This window comes from Belonocnema kinseyi, chromosome 3 (assembly GCF_010883055.1).
Source record: "Belonocnema kinseyi isolate 2016_QV_RU_SX_M_011 chromosome 3, B_treatae_v1, whole genome shotgun sequence".
Classification (NCBI taxonomy): Eukaryota; Metazoa; Arthropoda; class Insecta; order Hymenoptera; family Cynipidae; genus Belonocnema; species Belonocnema kinseyi.
The window spans coordinates 138,678,440-138,694,810 of record NC_046659.1 but is presented as its reverse complement, the minus strand read 5'-3'; the positions used below and the strand labels follow the sequence as shown (position 1 = coordinate 138,694,810).

The window sequence follows — 16,371 nt, the reverse complement described above, 5'->3', positions numbered from 1 at the left end:
ATCGAATTAAATTTTAGAAAAATTGAAATATGTTTAAATTACTTATAGTAAGTTCTAATAGAATTTTATAAAATCACAATTGATAACAATTTGAAAATTTTCTGAAATTAAAATAGAATTTTACTACTCAGGTTTAATTTAATAAGTTAATTATTTAATTTTTATTACGTTCTAATGAAATTATATTAAATTGGGAATAAATTCCACTTTTTTATGTGATGATCGTAAATACAAATTGAATGATGCTAAATTATTTCATTTCTCAAATTTGTTTCTGAATCTATTTATTTACAATTTTTCATTATAATTATATAGATATTTATTATTGATCGATTTTTCATCTATTGTAATTTTCTTTAATAAGAAATTGGTCTAAATCTCTAAAATATAAATCTCAAAATGTGAGAATTTTAATTTTCTGGATGCCAATGTATTTAATTAATTTAAATTGTTGTTGATTCAGGTTATTTACTATTTTTCTTTCATAAACATATTAAGATTTATCAGTTATAGATTTTTTATAGTTTATTGAAACCAGCAATTCTGACCTCAAATTTGAACAATTGTTCAGGCAAGTAATATAATAGTAAATCATAAATTTAATTTTTACATAAAATTAATGAGTATGTATTAAAATATAGTATTATAGGTTAATAGTGGATATTATAGATATTAATAATATTAATATCGTTTTTAGTCAAAATATCAACTATAATATTTTTTTATATGAATTCATCTTAGTTGTAGAAAATTACTCTTTTTTATTTTAAAATTCCACAATTTGTTAGAAAATTCAAGTATTAGGTTAACCAAAAAAGGTGAACTCTAATTAAAAAATATAATAGTTGATATTTCAGCCAGAAAATATTTTACTCATGAATTGAATTTAGTTAAATTAATTTAAAAAAAACAACGAATGTTCCATCAAACTCTTCAAACCTCAACCTAAACTGAATAATGTGCAACCGCAGTCATAACAGAAGAACCGAAAAGTTAAGTAATTAAATTTATTTAAAAAAGTAAATTGATAATATTGTTGTCAATAATATTTATCATATTTTATATTAAATTCACAATATATGCATACGAATTTTGATTGATAAATTAAATTTATGAGTTACTATCAAATTACTCAGCCAAGAAGCAGTTGGAAAAATTTGAGGTTAGAATTGCAAATTATGCGATTCATTTATGTTTTCATTTTACTAAAAATTTAAATTTTAAATAATTAGAAAGACTACAAAAATGTAAATCGTTATTTTCTGTTACGAGACACAACTTTTTGACTTGCGGTAATTTTATATTCCAAATTAAAACCAAAGCTTTCTTCGTAGAAAGAAAGTTACTTTTTTGAAATTTTCTAAGTCGCTGTTGACAAATCAAGATTGTTCTTTGAAAGTTCGTGAATAGATCCACCCACGCGAATCTAAGACACGAACATTTACGTCAAATTTAATATTCTCATATTACCAATAAAAAATCCCCTTATAAAAAAGAAAAATAATTGTTTTGAAAAATTCAAGAACAATATTCGTAGCTCATTGAAGGTGCTAAAGTGTTTTTAATTTGGGCAAGCAATGCATATTCTTATTGAAATCTAAATTACAAAAAAGTTTTTTTCATATAAAAAGAATAAATCATTTTTTCAGAATTTATAAATCGGTACTGGTTGGTCATAAAAAGTTGAATAGGTATATCGATGCAGCTTGAAACACGCGAAAAAAAAATTACATATAAAATTGTCGTATTATATATCAATTTATGAATAAAATGTATAAGAAACTTTTTTAGTGAATTCTGGAAACAAGTTTATTATACGAAATCGAATGTACCATTGAAATAGAAAACGATAAAGTCAAGTTAGGCATGGTAATATTGGCAACATTCGTGACGAGAATTGCAATACAAAAGAAGTAACGTTCCATACGATTCGACAAACACGTCACGATTCTGACACTTTTTATTTCTCGTATCGAACTTTTCTTATGTGTGTCACGCACGGCTATCAATAAAAGTCGCGTGTGACCAAGCACTATCAGAAAAATAGGTGCATGACTCAATTAGAAACATGTCCATATCAAATTCGCACTTCGCCAATATCTCGTAAAAACTTTTTTCATCTTTTTCATATATATTTTTGTGCTCCCCAAATATAAATTAGTAGAAAACTGCTAATTGATATAGTTTCCTACTACCCGTGTGGAAATAACCCTATTTGGCCCTATTACAAGTCGGGCACTAATCGGGGGCTAGTCGGGTTATTAATTTTGACTATTTGGGCTTTTTGTTGTCAAAATTTCAGTCCGGGCCTGGTCGGTGGTTGGTCAAGGGCTAGTCGGGCCTTTTTGTTCACTAATTTCCGTGCGGGTAATCTTCAGGCTCTGGTCGGGAGATAGTAGGGCTCTGGTCGGGTTATTCTGATGTTTGAATTTTCGACGAGGCTTTATCAAATGAGGTAATATCTAAAAAAGCGTAATGATTTTTTTATTCTAAAATACTAGGAATATATTTAACAATAATTTTACACCGTTTTTTGGAGAAAAGATTGATTAATGTTAAATTCATCTCCAATATACTTAATAAATAATTATTATGTTAATGATTTTGTATGAAAATCAACTTTTTATAAAAACAACGATCAAAATTTTCCAAAAGACGTAATCTTATTTTTTTGTATTATTTTTTAGAAAATTTACAATTGAAATTGAAAAGAGAAAAAGTTTTTATTAATCAATGAAGATCAGTATACTAGTAGTAAACTATTGAGCACCGTACAGTTCAGATTTCGCTACCACCTTTATTTGAGTCTTGCGGTTCTGGACTGGTAGCTTTAGAGAAAATCCGCAAGAGCGCGACGTGCCGCATCTCGCGCAACAGGAATAACGCGTCGAGTATTTAACACAGCAGTCCACACGTAACGAAGCATAATTACCTGGAGCAGAGACTACCGTGACCAACATGGTGGTTCCTTCAGAGTGAAGCTCTTTCATTGCTGCGTTCCAGCTGAAGTTTTTTTTTTAAATTAATATTCCACAAATTTTGGGGAATTTTAATCACATAAATTTATGCATTTTTAAGCGTAGGGTTGTTCCCTATTAAATCTTGGGTAATTTTGAGCACTTTTAAATATTTTTAAAAAATTTATAGAGATTTTCGTAAATAACAAGTATTTTGAAAACCTTTAGGGAATTTTCCACAAATTTTGGGGAGTTTGGTTAATATTCCACGCGGATGTATTATCATATGATTCCTAATAGTACCCGATCAGGCCCCAACTAGGATAAGTCGGGTCACCTGACTAGCCTCCGACTAATCTACCGTGACACTACTGGTCAGGGGCTAGTCAGATGACTCGACTATCCGCCGACTTTAAGTGGGGTCGAATGGTCAGGAACCAGACTAGTTCCCCATTTGAATTTCTACACGGGTAATTCAATGAGTAAGAATAACTGACTAAATGAATTAATAACCATATCTACACTGAAAAAATTGTTCTTCAATCAAGTAAATGTTACTTATTCAAGTCAATCGCAGGTAGGAATGGGGAAGATAGAATATGAATTTGTTCCAAATAAATAAATACTTGCTACCGTATGCTTGGAGATAGCGTACATTTTCTTAATCTGAGAAAATGTATTCTTAGATAGAATATCGCATTTTATTATCCTAAAATTTTACTGTGTTACTTCGTATAGAGATGTATTCAAATGCAGAACATAGTTCACTTCCAAAAAATCATTTCTGATACACTTCAAGGATATATTTTCTTAATACAAGAATATGAAGGATCGAATCGATAGAATGAACCTCAACTGAACACTATTTCTTAATGAAAAAAAAATTATTTTCAAAATTTTTGATATATAATCTTTATTTTTTAAATTATTAAAACACGTAATTCTCGCACACTGTTACTTAAAAATATAATCGCACGCTTAATCACTTTTAAAAATCGCATTCCACGAGGATTCGAACCCTACCTAAAACTACCTATAGTGTCCCAACCGCGCGCTCTAGCGACTTCGCTATCGAAGCACTTGGATCTCGGTGACAAAATCTCGAGTAAGAATTTCAAGGCAGCGTCGTACGAAGTCGTATTCTGAGTCTCAACCATCTTGAAACTAAACGTTGTGGAACTTAATGTTTCTTTTAAGAAAACATCTTTCTGATGATACTGGGAAATTTTTGAGAGACTTTAATATAACCTTTTTATTTATAAATATTTTAGAATTGAATTTTACTTATTTCAAAAAAGGCTCTATACTTTTGTTTTCTTAGTATATTTCAAAATGTTATAATATATCCAAAAGTAATTAACAATAAACAAAAATTCTCCATAAAACGCGCAGTTTTCAATTTATCTAACTCTTTTATTGTACATAATACTCTCTTACTCAATTTTTAATGAAAAATAAAATTTTTTAAACAATAATATAAAATATGTGAACAAGCGAAGTAAGTTTCACTTATTTGACAAGAGACTTAACACTTCTTCTTTCTAAATATTTAAAACGCTTAAAAACGACTTAACGGTAATGAATAGTAAGGAAAAGTTGCATGTAGAAAAATTCTTTAATAACAGCAATGATAAAAAATAATGTTCTGCTACACGAAAATTTACATAAACCACTAAGATTTGAATATGGAATTGCTTTCCTAGAATAACAATTTAAAATATGCAAAAAATAATTCAGCTTCACTTATTTTACAAAGGGCTCAATACTTTTTTCTTTAAATATGTAATCTGCTTAAAAACGATCTAAAGCTTATAAAAAATTAATAGCTTTTGAGTTGAAGAACGCTTTAATAACCTCAGTGACAAATTTTTTCTGGTTTTTAAAAACCTCTGTAAAATGCACATGTTTCAATTTATGTAATTCTTTTATAGTACTTTTTAATTCAGTTTTTCATTTTAAATAACAATTCCAAACAACAATAATGTAAAATATGTAAAAAAGAATTAAATGCTAGTTTAAATATTATCCATTTAAAAAAGTGCTCCATATTTTATTTTTATTTCAAGTATAAAATACTTCGAAATCAGAAGAAAAAAGAATTCTGTAAAGAAACGTTTGGTGCAAGAACTTTCAGATTAAAAGTGATAGAGTCTTACGGTGGTCGTATGGAAAATATTTATTTGCCTTCTCCTTGCATTCTAAATTCTTTTATTTGAAAAATTCTAATTGTCAATTTTTTAATTATTCTTTCATCAAATGCAATGCATTCTTAATAAACGTTTTAAAAACGTTATTGAATTCTTTTTCCTTAAATATTTTGCTTTATAAACGCATAACATTTTTTTAAATTATAAAGAAAATTTAATAATTTTATTTTTAAGCATTTTTTAAAGCTTATAACATTTTTTTATGCTGTCATATATTTATTTTTTATTATTTACAAAAATGTTTCACGGTTAAAAAAATTCTAAATGATTTAATTTTAAGTCGATTAATACATACAAATAATCAACGATAAAAATGATAGGCGCAGTACATTTATAATCTTTTAATAATTTTAGGAATGGAATTACTCTTGAGTCTTGCCTAAATATTTCAAAATTAATAACACTTTTTTTAAATCTATTTGAAAATTTTTAATTCTTACCCAGAACAACTTACCGGCGCAATAAACTTATAACTTTTTAAATAGTCTTATGAGTGATTTGATTTGTGTGTCAGCGTAAAGATTGTAGTTTATCAAAGTTGCAAATTCCTATCTACATTTGGATAAATAAAACTGATTATGTGCACCAATGTTTTGAATTTTATAAATATTGTTGATTTTCAAAATAATTGTTAGCGGCGAAGAGAACCAACTTCAAATTATTTCTTCGTTGATTACATTTATTTTCTCGTCTCAAGAACATGAAAATTGTTTTAATTAAAACAGTAGTCAAAATAAGTATTTGAATTTACTTGGATCAAGAATTTTGTTAGAGTTTTAGTTACTTATCATGAGAATGTAATATTCTTAATTCAATATTTTATTAAACTTCACGCACATAAGTATTATGAAACAAATTAACTGAATAGTTTTTTGCTTAGAGTAAATATATTCTTAAATCAAATAGTTGTCTTGATTCTATTATTTTCTTGTTTCAAGAAAATCGGTCCCTTGTAAAAAGAAAACACTTACTTCTTTCTTTCAAGTAACTTCAGCCAAGTAAATTGGCCTACTTGATTCAATGCATAATTTTTTTCAGTGTAATGAAGGAATTGGTAATGATACTACTAAAGGAAATGGCAAATTTATTGCTGATTACTATTGGAAATAGTATTTTTAAGTGAAATTAAAAACTGATTTACCAATCAAGAGAATTGTCTTGAAATGCATTAAGAATACAAATAGCTTTTGTTAATTGCTGGAAACTGAATTCCTCGAACGACTTTAATTTTTCTGAAAAGAAATTTTCGTTAACCTAACTTTTTTCAACGGCACCTTCCAGGTTCCCTTTAGACTATTCACTTCATTACTATTGTCAGGAAAAAACATACACATTTCAGAGAAGCAAAGCAGATTTCATTAATAATTATATTTATTTTATCAAAAATGATTCAACCTGCAATTAATTGCAGTTACAATCCAATTCCGAGCCCAGTTATTCACAAGCAGCGCAAAGTTTTAGGGATGTAACATCGCAGCATCACCCGCGCAGCAACAGCGTGCTCGCGCCTGCGCTATGCGTGGGCCGCCATTTAATTTCAGCGCTGTATAAATTGGAACATGATGGGATAATTATTTATTTAGTAATAAAATCATACCATTCCAATCTGTAGAAAGTGATAAAATTACTAATTTAACAGCAAATTACTAATTTAACAAAGCTACTGATTGCATTGTAGAATTTATAATAATTCAGATTTAGAGAGTGTATGAGCAAAAACTTTTTATAAACCGAAATTAATTTTTATTTATTGAAGAAAAAAGAATCACAAAAGCTCTGAAATGGAAATTTGTTCAAATCCCCATTTTTCTTTGTAAGCTTTTAAAGCAAAAAAACTGTATATCTAGATTTTTGGATTAAACGCTGAAAATGTTTTTTATCAGTTATTAACTGGTTAAATTTTTTAAAATTATTTTCATTCCCATACAATAATTCAAAAGCTACTTTTTTGGATTTATTCGGACTATTATTCATTATTAGGAAGACTGATCTTTATTTGAAGCATTTATCAATTGTTAACAAAATTAATTATTTTTCCCTTTTTAAACCTGTAATAATTGTACAAAATTTTTATTTTTTCATTCAAAAAATTGTTCAAGTTAAAATGTTCGAAGTAAAGGTTATTTGCCAAAAGCTATTAGTTGTAAAACCTTCAACATTCCTTAAATCAAAAAGGTTTTAAATTCAAGTTTTCCTAATTTTTTTTAATAACTAAAAACAGTAAAAATAAATACTTTAAAGATTTATTAATACTTTCATCTCTGAGGAATTCAAACTTTTCAAATTGAATTTCTAATCAGAAACCTCCACGCTCAACAACGTAGGATAATCAAACTTTCAAAATTCGAGAAATCTATTAAACTCGAAGCTTTTTAAAGTCATATTTTCAAAATGTAAAAAATATTTGTTTTTAATTTTTTATGATCATGAGAACAAATTTTTATAACACTAAAAATAATTCTCATTTATTAAAAAATTGAAAATAATTTAATTGCAAAACTTCGTAAGTGACCACTGTTTCAAATCCTTATTGAGCTTCGTGGGCATATAAAGTTAAAAAGTTTCTGAGTTGAAGATTTGTTGCTGTAATGCTTTTTTATCAGGAAGCCTTAGAAATAGAAACTTTTGACATTCATTGTATTCTAAAAATTTTAAATTCATGGTTTCCAAATTTAATTTTCTTATTAAAAAATTTCAATTTTTGAAAGAATACACATTTTAAATATTTTGAAATTCAAGTAAGATTTTTAACTCAAAGCTTTCAAAAGTATAGTTTTTTCTAAAGAAGAAAAAAGTTATCATTTTTCTATGATTACATTGATAATAAAAACTTTTTGTAAAACGATCGTAAATTTTTAATTACTTAGAACATTTAAATTACAAATCTTTAAAATGGAAACTGTTTCAAATCCAAATAATAAAATTGTTGTTTTTTTAAGCTCTTGGTCAAATTCTAAAAAAAGATAATTTTTGACATTTATATATCTAAAAGCTTTTAAATTTATCCTATAGAAATATTAATTTTAAATTTGAAAAATTTCGAAACAAAAGTACAATTAAATGTATTTTTTATGAGATTTGAAAATTGGGCAATTTAGTAACATATTAAATGAAAAAAGACAACCTCAAAATACTTTCTTTTTTTCTCTCGCTATTGGTATTGTCAATTGAATTTTTTTTTTTAAACAGCACCGAAGAATTGGTAGACTTTTAAAAATTCTTCTTGATTGGGATTTAAAAAAATCCAATTCAAAGAGACGATTTAAAAAAAAAGGAAAGGAATTTGAAAAATGCGTTTTTTCGGTTTTTTCTTCTCTGGATTTATTTCTTCATTGGATTCTTGATTTTTTTTCATTAATTTACAACAACTTCGTAGTTAAACTTAGACAAATCCGAGTTTGAACATTTTCAAATTCGCAAGATTTAAATTTTTAGAATTTCGAAATTGAAAATTATTCACTTTGAATCGTAATTTATGATTTAAAAAAATTCTGATTTTTCAGGAATTCTGCCCTGAATGGTTTTGAACTCGCATTAGATCCAAAACCAGCAACCAAGGATTTAAAAAATTACATGCCAAATAATCAAGCACAGATGAGTTCTGCAAATTTCCTAAGAAACTTTGGAAAACTTGTTGATAATAGTGTCTACAATTCAGCTTCACAATCAGGAACCAATGTGAATCCCTGGGCTGCATTTTCCAATGTAATAAAAAAAAATGTCTTCTAATCCTTAATTTTGTGTACTAAAATCTGCCAAGATATTGTACCTAAACAAAATTTTTTATTATTACATAATAAGAAAAAGTATAAAATTTGTCAGGGTGATAGAAAAAAGTTATTTTTTCCTGTAATTTCGTTTGGAATTTATTGTATTTATTTGTAGATTCCTGTAAAAATGGTTTTAGTTCTTTGTACAAATTTCTAAAAACTTTCTCACCAGAGTGAATTATGTCAAATTCATGCTAAAAATGGTATTAAAAAAAGTATTATTTGGCCTTGATGAGTGACATGTTTTCAAGTATCTTTTATCTAATTTTCAATTGTTTAAACAATTTCTGTTACCTGTAAATTGTAAAAAGTTTTCATGTTTGGGATTAATGATACAGTGGATGAATTTCAAGGATAGTAATTCACATTTAACAAATCTGGTAATTATTTAAACAATTTGCATCATGTGAATCGCAAAAGGTTATTATTTTGCTTTGATGAATGATACAATTACCGACTGATAAAGGTAATTTTTCTTTGTTTAAAATATTTAAAAATTCTTTCAACAATTTTTTCATCCTCTGAATTGCAAAAAGTTATTATTTTTTTAATCTAATGTCGGCGAATTTTTTGTTACAAACAATTTGTGATGATGTAAAAAATTAATAACACTTGCTTCTTTTCAATATATTTAACTATATATTTTGCTTATTAAACAGTATTTTTTCCATCAATGAAACCAATTTAAAAAAATTACTATCAATAACGCAACTGTAAAAATGGTTAAAAAATTATTATTTTTTTTTTAGTATAAAATCTGAAACAGAAAGAAACTAGAATTTTTTCCACCTTACTTATTAACAGGCGACAGTGAATGATAATTAATTGTTTCAATAATTTCAAAATATCTTTCACATAAAATATGACTCTTAGGCTTCAATAAATGCGTTAATGATTCCAGACAGTAATGACTGTTAAAGATTTACAAAGATAAAAGTGCTTTAACAAATGAGAAGTTTTCAAATAATGGCCAAATATCGTTAAAAAATTAATTAATTTCAACATCCGTTAATTTTGTATTGTAATTATTTCCGGGAAATAATAAGTTTTTACAAATGAAAGATGAAAAGTTGTTTGAAAAAATTCAAATTATTTAAATAATTACGCAATTAGGTGAAGAGGATTTATTGTAAACTCTTTAAATATATCGAATGTTTGATCAATCTTGAAAAATAATCACTTTTCGCGTTTTACAGGCGAAAAAAATGTGTCGACAAATACTAATTATTTAAAACACTAAAAATTAGTTAGAAAATACTTTCCGTTTATCGAATAAAAATGATTAATGTCAAAAAATTAAAGGATACCATCTTTAGAATAAAATTTACATCAGACTACTATATTGAATTTTTTGGGGGCATTTTCCTGTCAGACTGGAAAGGAATTGAGTGGCATAAAATATAAAATTATGTGTGAAAAATATTCTTGGAACATTTTCCAGAAGTGACTGAATCTTAATTTATGAAAAAGTTTATAAGAAAGTACTTCTTTTTTTAATTTTGTCAAAAAACGAGCTTTCCGATTTAAATATGTTGCTTAGAATATATTTCGTTTAGTATAAACAATATTAAATTCTTTGTAGAAAGAATTATATGAAGAAAATATTTTATGTCGGGAAAAAAATAAAATTATTAAAAAATATTCAATTCTGTTTGGGAAATATTGTGTTTAAAAATATTTATTTCAGGAAAAATTTTATCATTACTCGTCGCGCTTAAAATGAGAAGAGTTTAACTTAGCGGATGTTAATTGATTTCTGAAAATAAGTTACGATTAATTGTAATTTAAATTTTATTTTTGATCACAATCATTTTAACATGTGATAATTTTTTTTCATAACGAAATTTTGCTTTTGTTGATTTAAGTATAAAATTGAAAAATCTAGTTTTTAAAATAAGAAAACTTAATTTTTCGGATGCTAATTTATTTGATTTCTTAAAATCGGTTTTGCATCACTTTAATTATAAGTTTTATTTAATAATCCTAGAAAATTTTTGATTATTTCTTCCCGTTCAATTGTCTGTGTAAATAGTTTATTATAAAGTTCAAAAATCTAGTTTTTGAAACAAGAAGAGTTAAATTATCCGGCTGCCAATTCATTTCATTTTTAAAAATTGTTTTGGCATAAATTTTTAAAATTTATTTTCCAAAATGTAAGAATTTTAATTTTCCAGCTGCCAATTTATTTTTTTTCTTAAAATCGTTTTATAATCATTCAAATTTTTCAGTCGAGGATTAATTTCATTTCTTAAAATTAGTTATTATAATCAATTTTTGTCTGAAGAATTCAGTATAAATTTCAAAAATTTAGTTCTTCAAAATGAGACGAGCTTTTTTCCGGCGTCCAATTTATTTGATTTTTTATCATCATTTTCGAATGATTTAAATCATAATTTGTTTCTAAATGATCACAAAGATATTCTTTATTTATCAATTTTCAAAACATTGAAATTTGCAGTAAGAAAAATTAGTCTGAAAGTAAAAAATTTGCTTCTGAAAATTGAAATATTTTCATTTTCCAGTTGTCAATTCATTCCATTTCTGAAAATTGTTTTTAAATCATTTCATTCACAATTAAAATTTAAGAAATTTAAGTAGGATTAAAATTAACGTAAAAATCATATTTAACGTCAAATAATGAAGTTAATTTGCCTGTCCAAATTTGTTAGTTATATCCTTGGTAATATTTTTAGGAATTCTGCACATTCAATCACAATATTTTTTATAATAAGTTAGTAATTTATTATTCACAGATTTTTTATCCCTTAAAATTTTCTGCTCCAAGAATTCAGTCAAAATTTCAAAAATCTGTTTTTCAATTCGTGTAGATTTTAATTTTCTCTCTTCGAATTTATTGAATTTTTTAATATCAATTTTTATTCATTTTTATTCCAATTTTCTTGTTCCTTATGATCATATAAATACTTATAATATTTTCTTCTGTTGAAATTTTGTGCGTGAAGATTTCAGTATAAAATTTAAAAATCTAGTTCTTAAATGGAAAAGAGATTTATTTTCAGACTTTATATTAATTTCACTTGTTCAAATCTTTTTACAATCATTTTGATTACAATTTTCCTCCTTAAAAATAAGATACAAGCATTCATTATTCGTAGATTTTCTTTCTTTTTAAATTTTAAGTGCCAAACATTCAGTCTATAATAAGAAATATGCTTCTCAAAATAGAAAGATTTTTATTCAAAAATCTTATTCCTTCAATGGGAAGAGTTTAATTTTTTGGCTGCTAATCAATTTCATTTTTTAAAATCTGTTTTGAATTATTTAATTTATTTTTATGTGCAACGATAGAGAAGTTGATCGTTCATAGATTTTTTAATTTTTCTGTGCAAATAATTCAGTCTAAACCTGTGAAATCTAGTTCTCAAAATATGAAGATTTCAATTTTCTGACTGGCAATTCATTTCACTTCTTAATATCAGTTTTGAAGAATTTTAATCACAATTTTCTTTTTTCTTATAATCATATGAACATTTATATATTTTCCTATAGTGAAACCAAAAAAAAACTAGTTTTTGCAATGAGAAGAAATTGATTTTCCAACTCCAATTTATTTTATTTTTTAAAATAAGTTGTAAATAATCTTTCACACTATTTCATTTTTCCTTATTGAGATCTAAAAATGTCTAGATTTTGCTCATAGTCAAATTTTGTGCATAAAGATTTCAGTATAAAATAAAAAATTCCAGTTTTAAAATGGAAAAAAATTTAATTTGCTGGCTTTCAATGGATGTAATTTTTCTAAATGATTTTTGAATCATTTAAATTAAAAATTTTGTTTTCTTTTTATCACCTTAAAAATTAAAAATTATAAACTTTTTTGAAATTTCTTGTGCCAAGATTTTTCTTATTGAGAAATTTTGCGTGTGAAGATTTCAGTAAAAAATTCAAAATTCTAGTTCTTAAAATGGGAAAAGATTAGTTTTCCGATTGCCAATTCATTTCAGTTCTTATAATCGTTTTTGAATCACAATTTTCTCTGACCTTAAAATCATCTAAAGATGTATAGATTTTTCTAGTAGTGAAATTTTTATGTGAAAATTATAGTAAAAATTTCAAAAATAAAGTTTCAAAAATAAGTAGGGTTTATTCTTGCGGCTATCAATTTTTTCAATTGTTTTTGAATCATTTCAAGTATAATTTGTTTCTCTAAGATCATATAGAGATTTCTCATTTATAGGGTTTTGATCTACTACAATTATTTTCCCCAAAAAGTTACTCTAAGTCTAAAAATTCTAGATCTCAAAATCGAAAGATTTGAATTTTTTGATTATGAAATTATGTGATTTCTTAAAATCTTTCCAGAAATTATTTAAATTACAATGTTTTATCTTCATAATCATCTAAACATTCACAGATCTTTTATCTCGTAAAACATCCTGTCTAGAGTTTTCAGCCTGAAGTTCAGAAATCTATTTTACAAAAAAGAAATAGCTAAATTCTCTAACTTTAAATTAATTTTATTAATAAAAATTGTTTTTTAATCATTGATCGATTTTTTAAATTATTTTGAGAAACTTTGTGCCTTAGGTTTAAAATCTTAAGTTCAGAAATCTAGATCTCAGAATGAAAAGAGTTTAATTTTACACTTTCACTTGATATAATTTCCTTAAATTATTTTTAATAATTTCAATTAAAATTTTTGCTTCCTTTAAATCATCACTTATAGAATTTTAATCGCTTGAAATTTTTTGTGATTGGCTGCCAATTTATTTCAGTTCCTAAAATCGTGTTTCAACCATTTGAATCAAAATTGTTTCATCTTATAATTATTCAAACATTTCTAAACTTTTTTTGTAGTGAAATTTTGTGTATCAAAATTTTAGTATAAATTACAAAAATCTCATTTTCAAAGTGAGAGGAGGTGACTTTTGCGTCTTCCAATTCATTTTATTTCTAACTATCGTTTTTGAATTATTTTAATGATAATTTTTTTCCCTATGATTATTTAGACATTTCACATTTATAGATTTTTGATCTAGTGAAATTTTTTTCCCAAAATTATGTCTAAGCCTGAAAAATCTAGATCTCAAAATCGGAAGATTTTGGTTTTTGGACTGTAAATTTATTTAATTTCTTAAAATCGTTCTTGAATTATTCAATTTACAATTATTTGTCTATATAATCATCTAAAAATTTACAGATTTTTTATATCAGAAATCTAGTTCTAAAAATGGGAAGAGCTACATTTTCTGAATGTCAATTAATTTTATTTATAAAAATTGTTTTACAATCATTGATAGATTTTTTATTATTTTGTGGAACTTTGTGCTCGAATTTTTAAATCTAAAGTTTAGAAATCTAGCTCATAAAATGGAAAGATTTTAATTTTCAGACTGCCGATTCATTTCATTTCTTAAAATCGCTTTTAAACCATTTCAATTTTTTTTGCAATCACCTAAAAATTTATCATTTCCAGAATTTTAATTTCTAACTACTTTCTCTGTGATGATTTAAGTCTAAAGTTCAGAATTTAAAAAAAGTCTTTTAATTATTATTTTAATCAAATTTTTCTCTTCCGTTATAATCATATAAACATTTATTATTAACAGATTCTTTGTCTCTAAACATTTTCTGTGTAAATATTTCAGTCTGAAGTTTAAAAATCTCGTTTTCAAAATGGAAAGAGTTTAATTTTCCGGCTGTCAGTTTCACGTTAACAGACTTTAAATTTTAAAGAGAGTTGTTCCGTTGATTTACTTCATGTTGCTACCTTCCCGATTAGAAACGATCAGCGTTTTACGCGATTGGTACATAATTGGATGGATTGAAAATGTGGAAATAAATCTTCTATCCTGACACAATTTGGACCTCATCTTTTTTTTTCTTTCAGTCTGGGCAGTATCCACTATACGACTCAACTTGGATGAGTGGAAGTAAGCTTCCGGATTTTAACACAAATCCCAAGAAAATTGCCTAATAAAATGATCAACGCATATAAAAGTTAATCATACAAGGAAAAAATTTTTTAATGGATACCTAATTATCTAAATAATTTTGGATAGGTGTATATTTTTCCAATTTATTATTTTTAGGCTAAAAAATAAAATTGTCTTCCTCCATTAAAAAATATGTTGTTTATTATAATTTTAAGTGCACTACAATAATCTACGAGTTCATATACACAATTAAAAAAATTTCAGAAATTTTTCATTTTTGATAACTTAGTTTTAAGATGCAGTTTTAAAGATTCAAATTCTAAATCTTATAATTTTTTTAATTGTCTCATTGTTCTAAAATTTGTGAATTTTTGGAATAAATAAACGTTGAAAGTCTTTTTAACAGACAATAACTTGAATCATCTTCAAAAATGTTATGACTTCTATACAAAATTACAGTTTACATATTACAATTACAGTTTAAAACAACAATTTTAACACAGTTTAATTTTCGAAGTTTCAAAAATAAAAAGTTTCAAATTTACTTATTTATTTTAAAGAAGAAATTAATTTACTACTCTAAAAGATGATTTTTAACAAAATATTTAGAGTTTTAAGAAAAAAATTTTTGTTTAATAATTAAATTTTGAACCTAAATATTTCAAAATTAAAAATTGTTTATTAAGTTTTAATCGGACGTTTACATTTTTTTGTGTGGTGACTATTTTTTGCGAGGAAATTGATCTTTCAGTTGAAAGTTCACTTGTTTCATTTAATACTCGTCTTTTTCGGAATAAAAATTCAATTATGTTGGTAGAAAAATTACTTTTGGTGTTTTCAATTCAAGTTTTTTATCAAAAATTCGTCTTTTGTCTTTGTTTTGTTGAAACTTCATTTTCTTCTGATAAAATATTTATAACTATTTTTTTAACGAAAAAGAATTAATTTCTACAATAAAAGAAAAATTCATAATAAAAAAGGATGAATTTTTAACGAAAGAGTCAAAATTCTGACATTAGATGAATTAAAAAAAAAAGATTAAATATCTACAAAAAATATGCTTTTTTCCGAAATAATAAAATAGTTCAATTTTCAGTTAAAAAATTTATTTTTAATAAAAAAAACTATTTTTCAATGAAACAAATGAATTTTCAACCAATATTTTGAATTTTTAAACAAATATTCAATGAACGAAATGATTTTTCAACAAAAAAGGTGAATTAGGCAGAAAGAACAATTATATAACTATAGTTTATTGCTGGACTGAAGAAAATAAATGTTAAACATACATACATACATTCATACATAAATACATACATACATACATACATACATACATACATACAAACATACATACATACATACAGACGGACAAATTCGTAAAAAACTGTTTTTTGGATTCTAAGTTTCTCAAAACGTGGACATTTGACCAAAACAGGGGGGAAAAAATTTTACACAAATCTAATACCATCAATTTTGAGAATGTAAAAAGAAATCAACAACCTACTTCATTTTTGACGCACACAGTTGAATTTTCAAG

The 16,371-nt window shown here is 25.3% G+C and overlaps 1 protein-coding gene across 2 annotated transcripts in view; it reads left to right on the top strand.

Annotated features, from left to right (window-relative positions):
- The window catches only part of LOC117169134, a 35,980-nt gene extending 20,975 nt beyond the window's left edge, over positions 1-15,005 (top strand). The window contains exons 5-6 of one of the 2 annotated variants that reach the window (XM_033355325.1): positions 8,668-8,869; positions 14,786-15,005. In XM_033355325.1, coding sequence (XP_033211216.1) covers positions 8,668-8,869; positions 14,786-14,872 — 289 coding nt within the window. In that variant the 3' untranslated portion in view covers positions 14,873-15,005. The remainder of the gene's footprint in view (positions 1-8,667; positions 8,870-14,785) is intronic. The other variant, XM_033355326.1, reaches the window with a different exon arrangement.
- Positions 15,006-16,371: the final 1,366 nt, after the last annotated feature.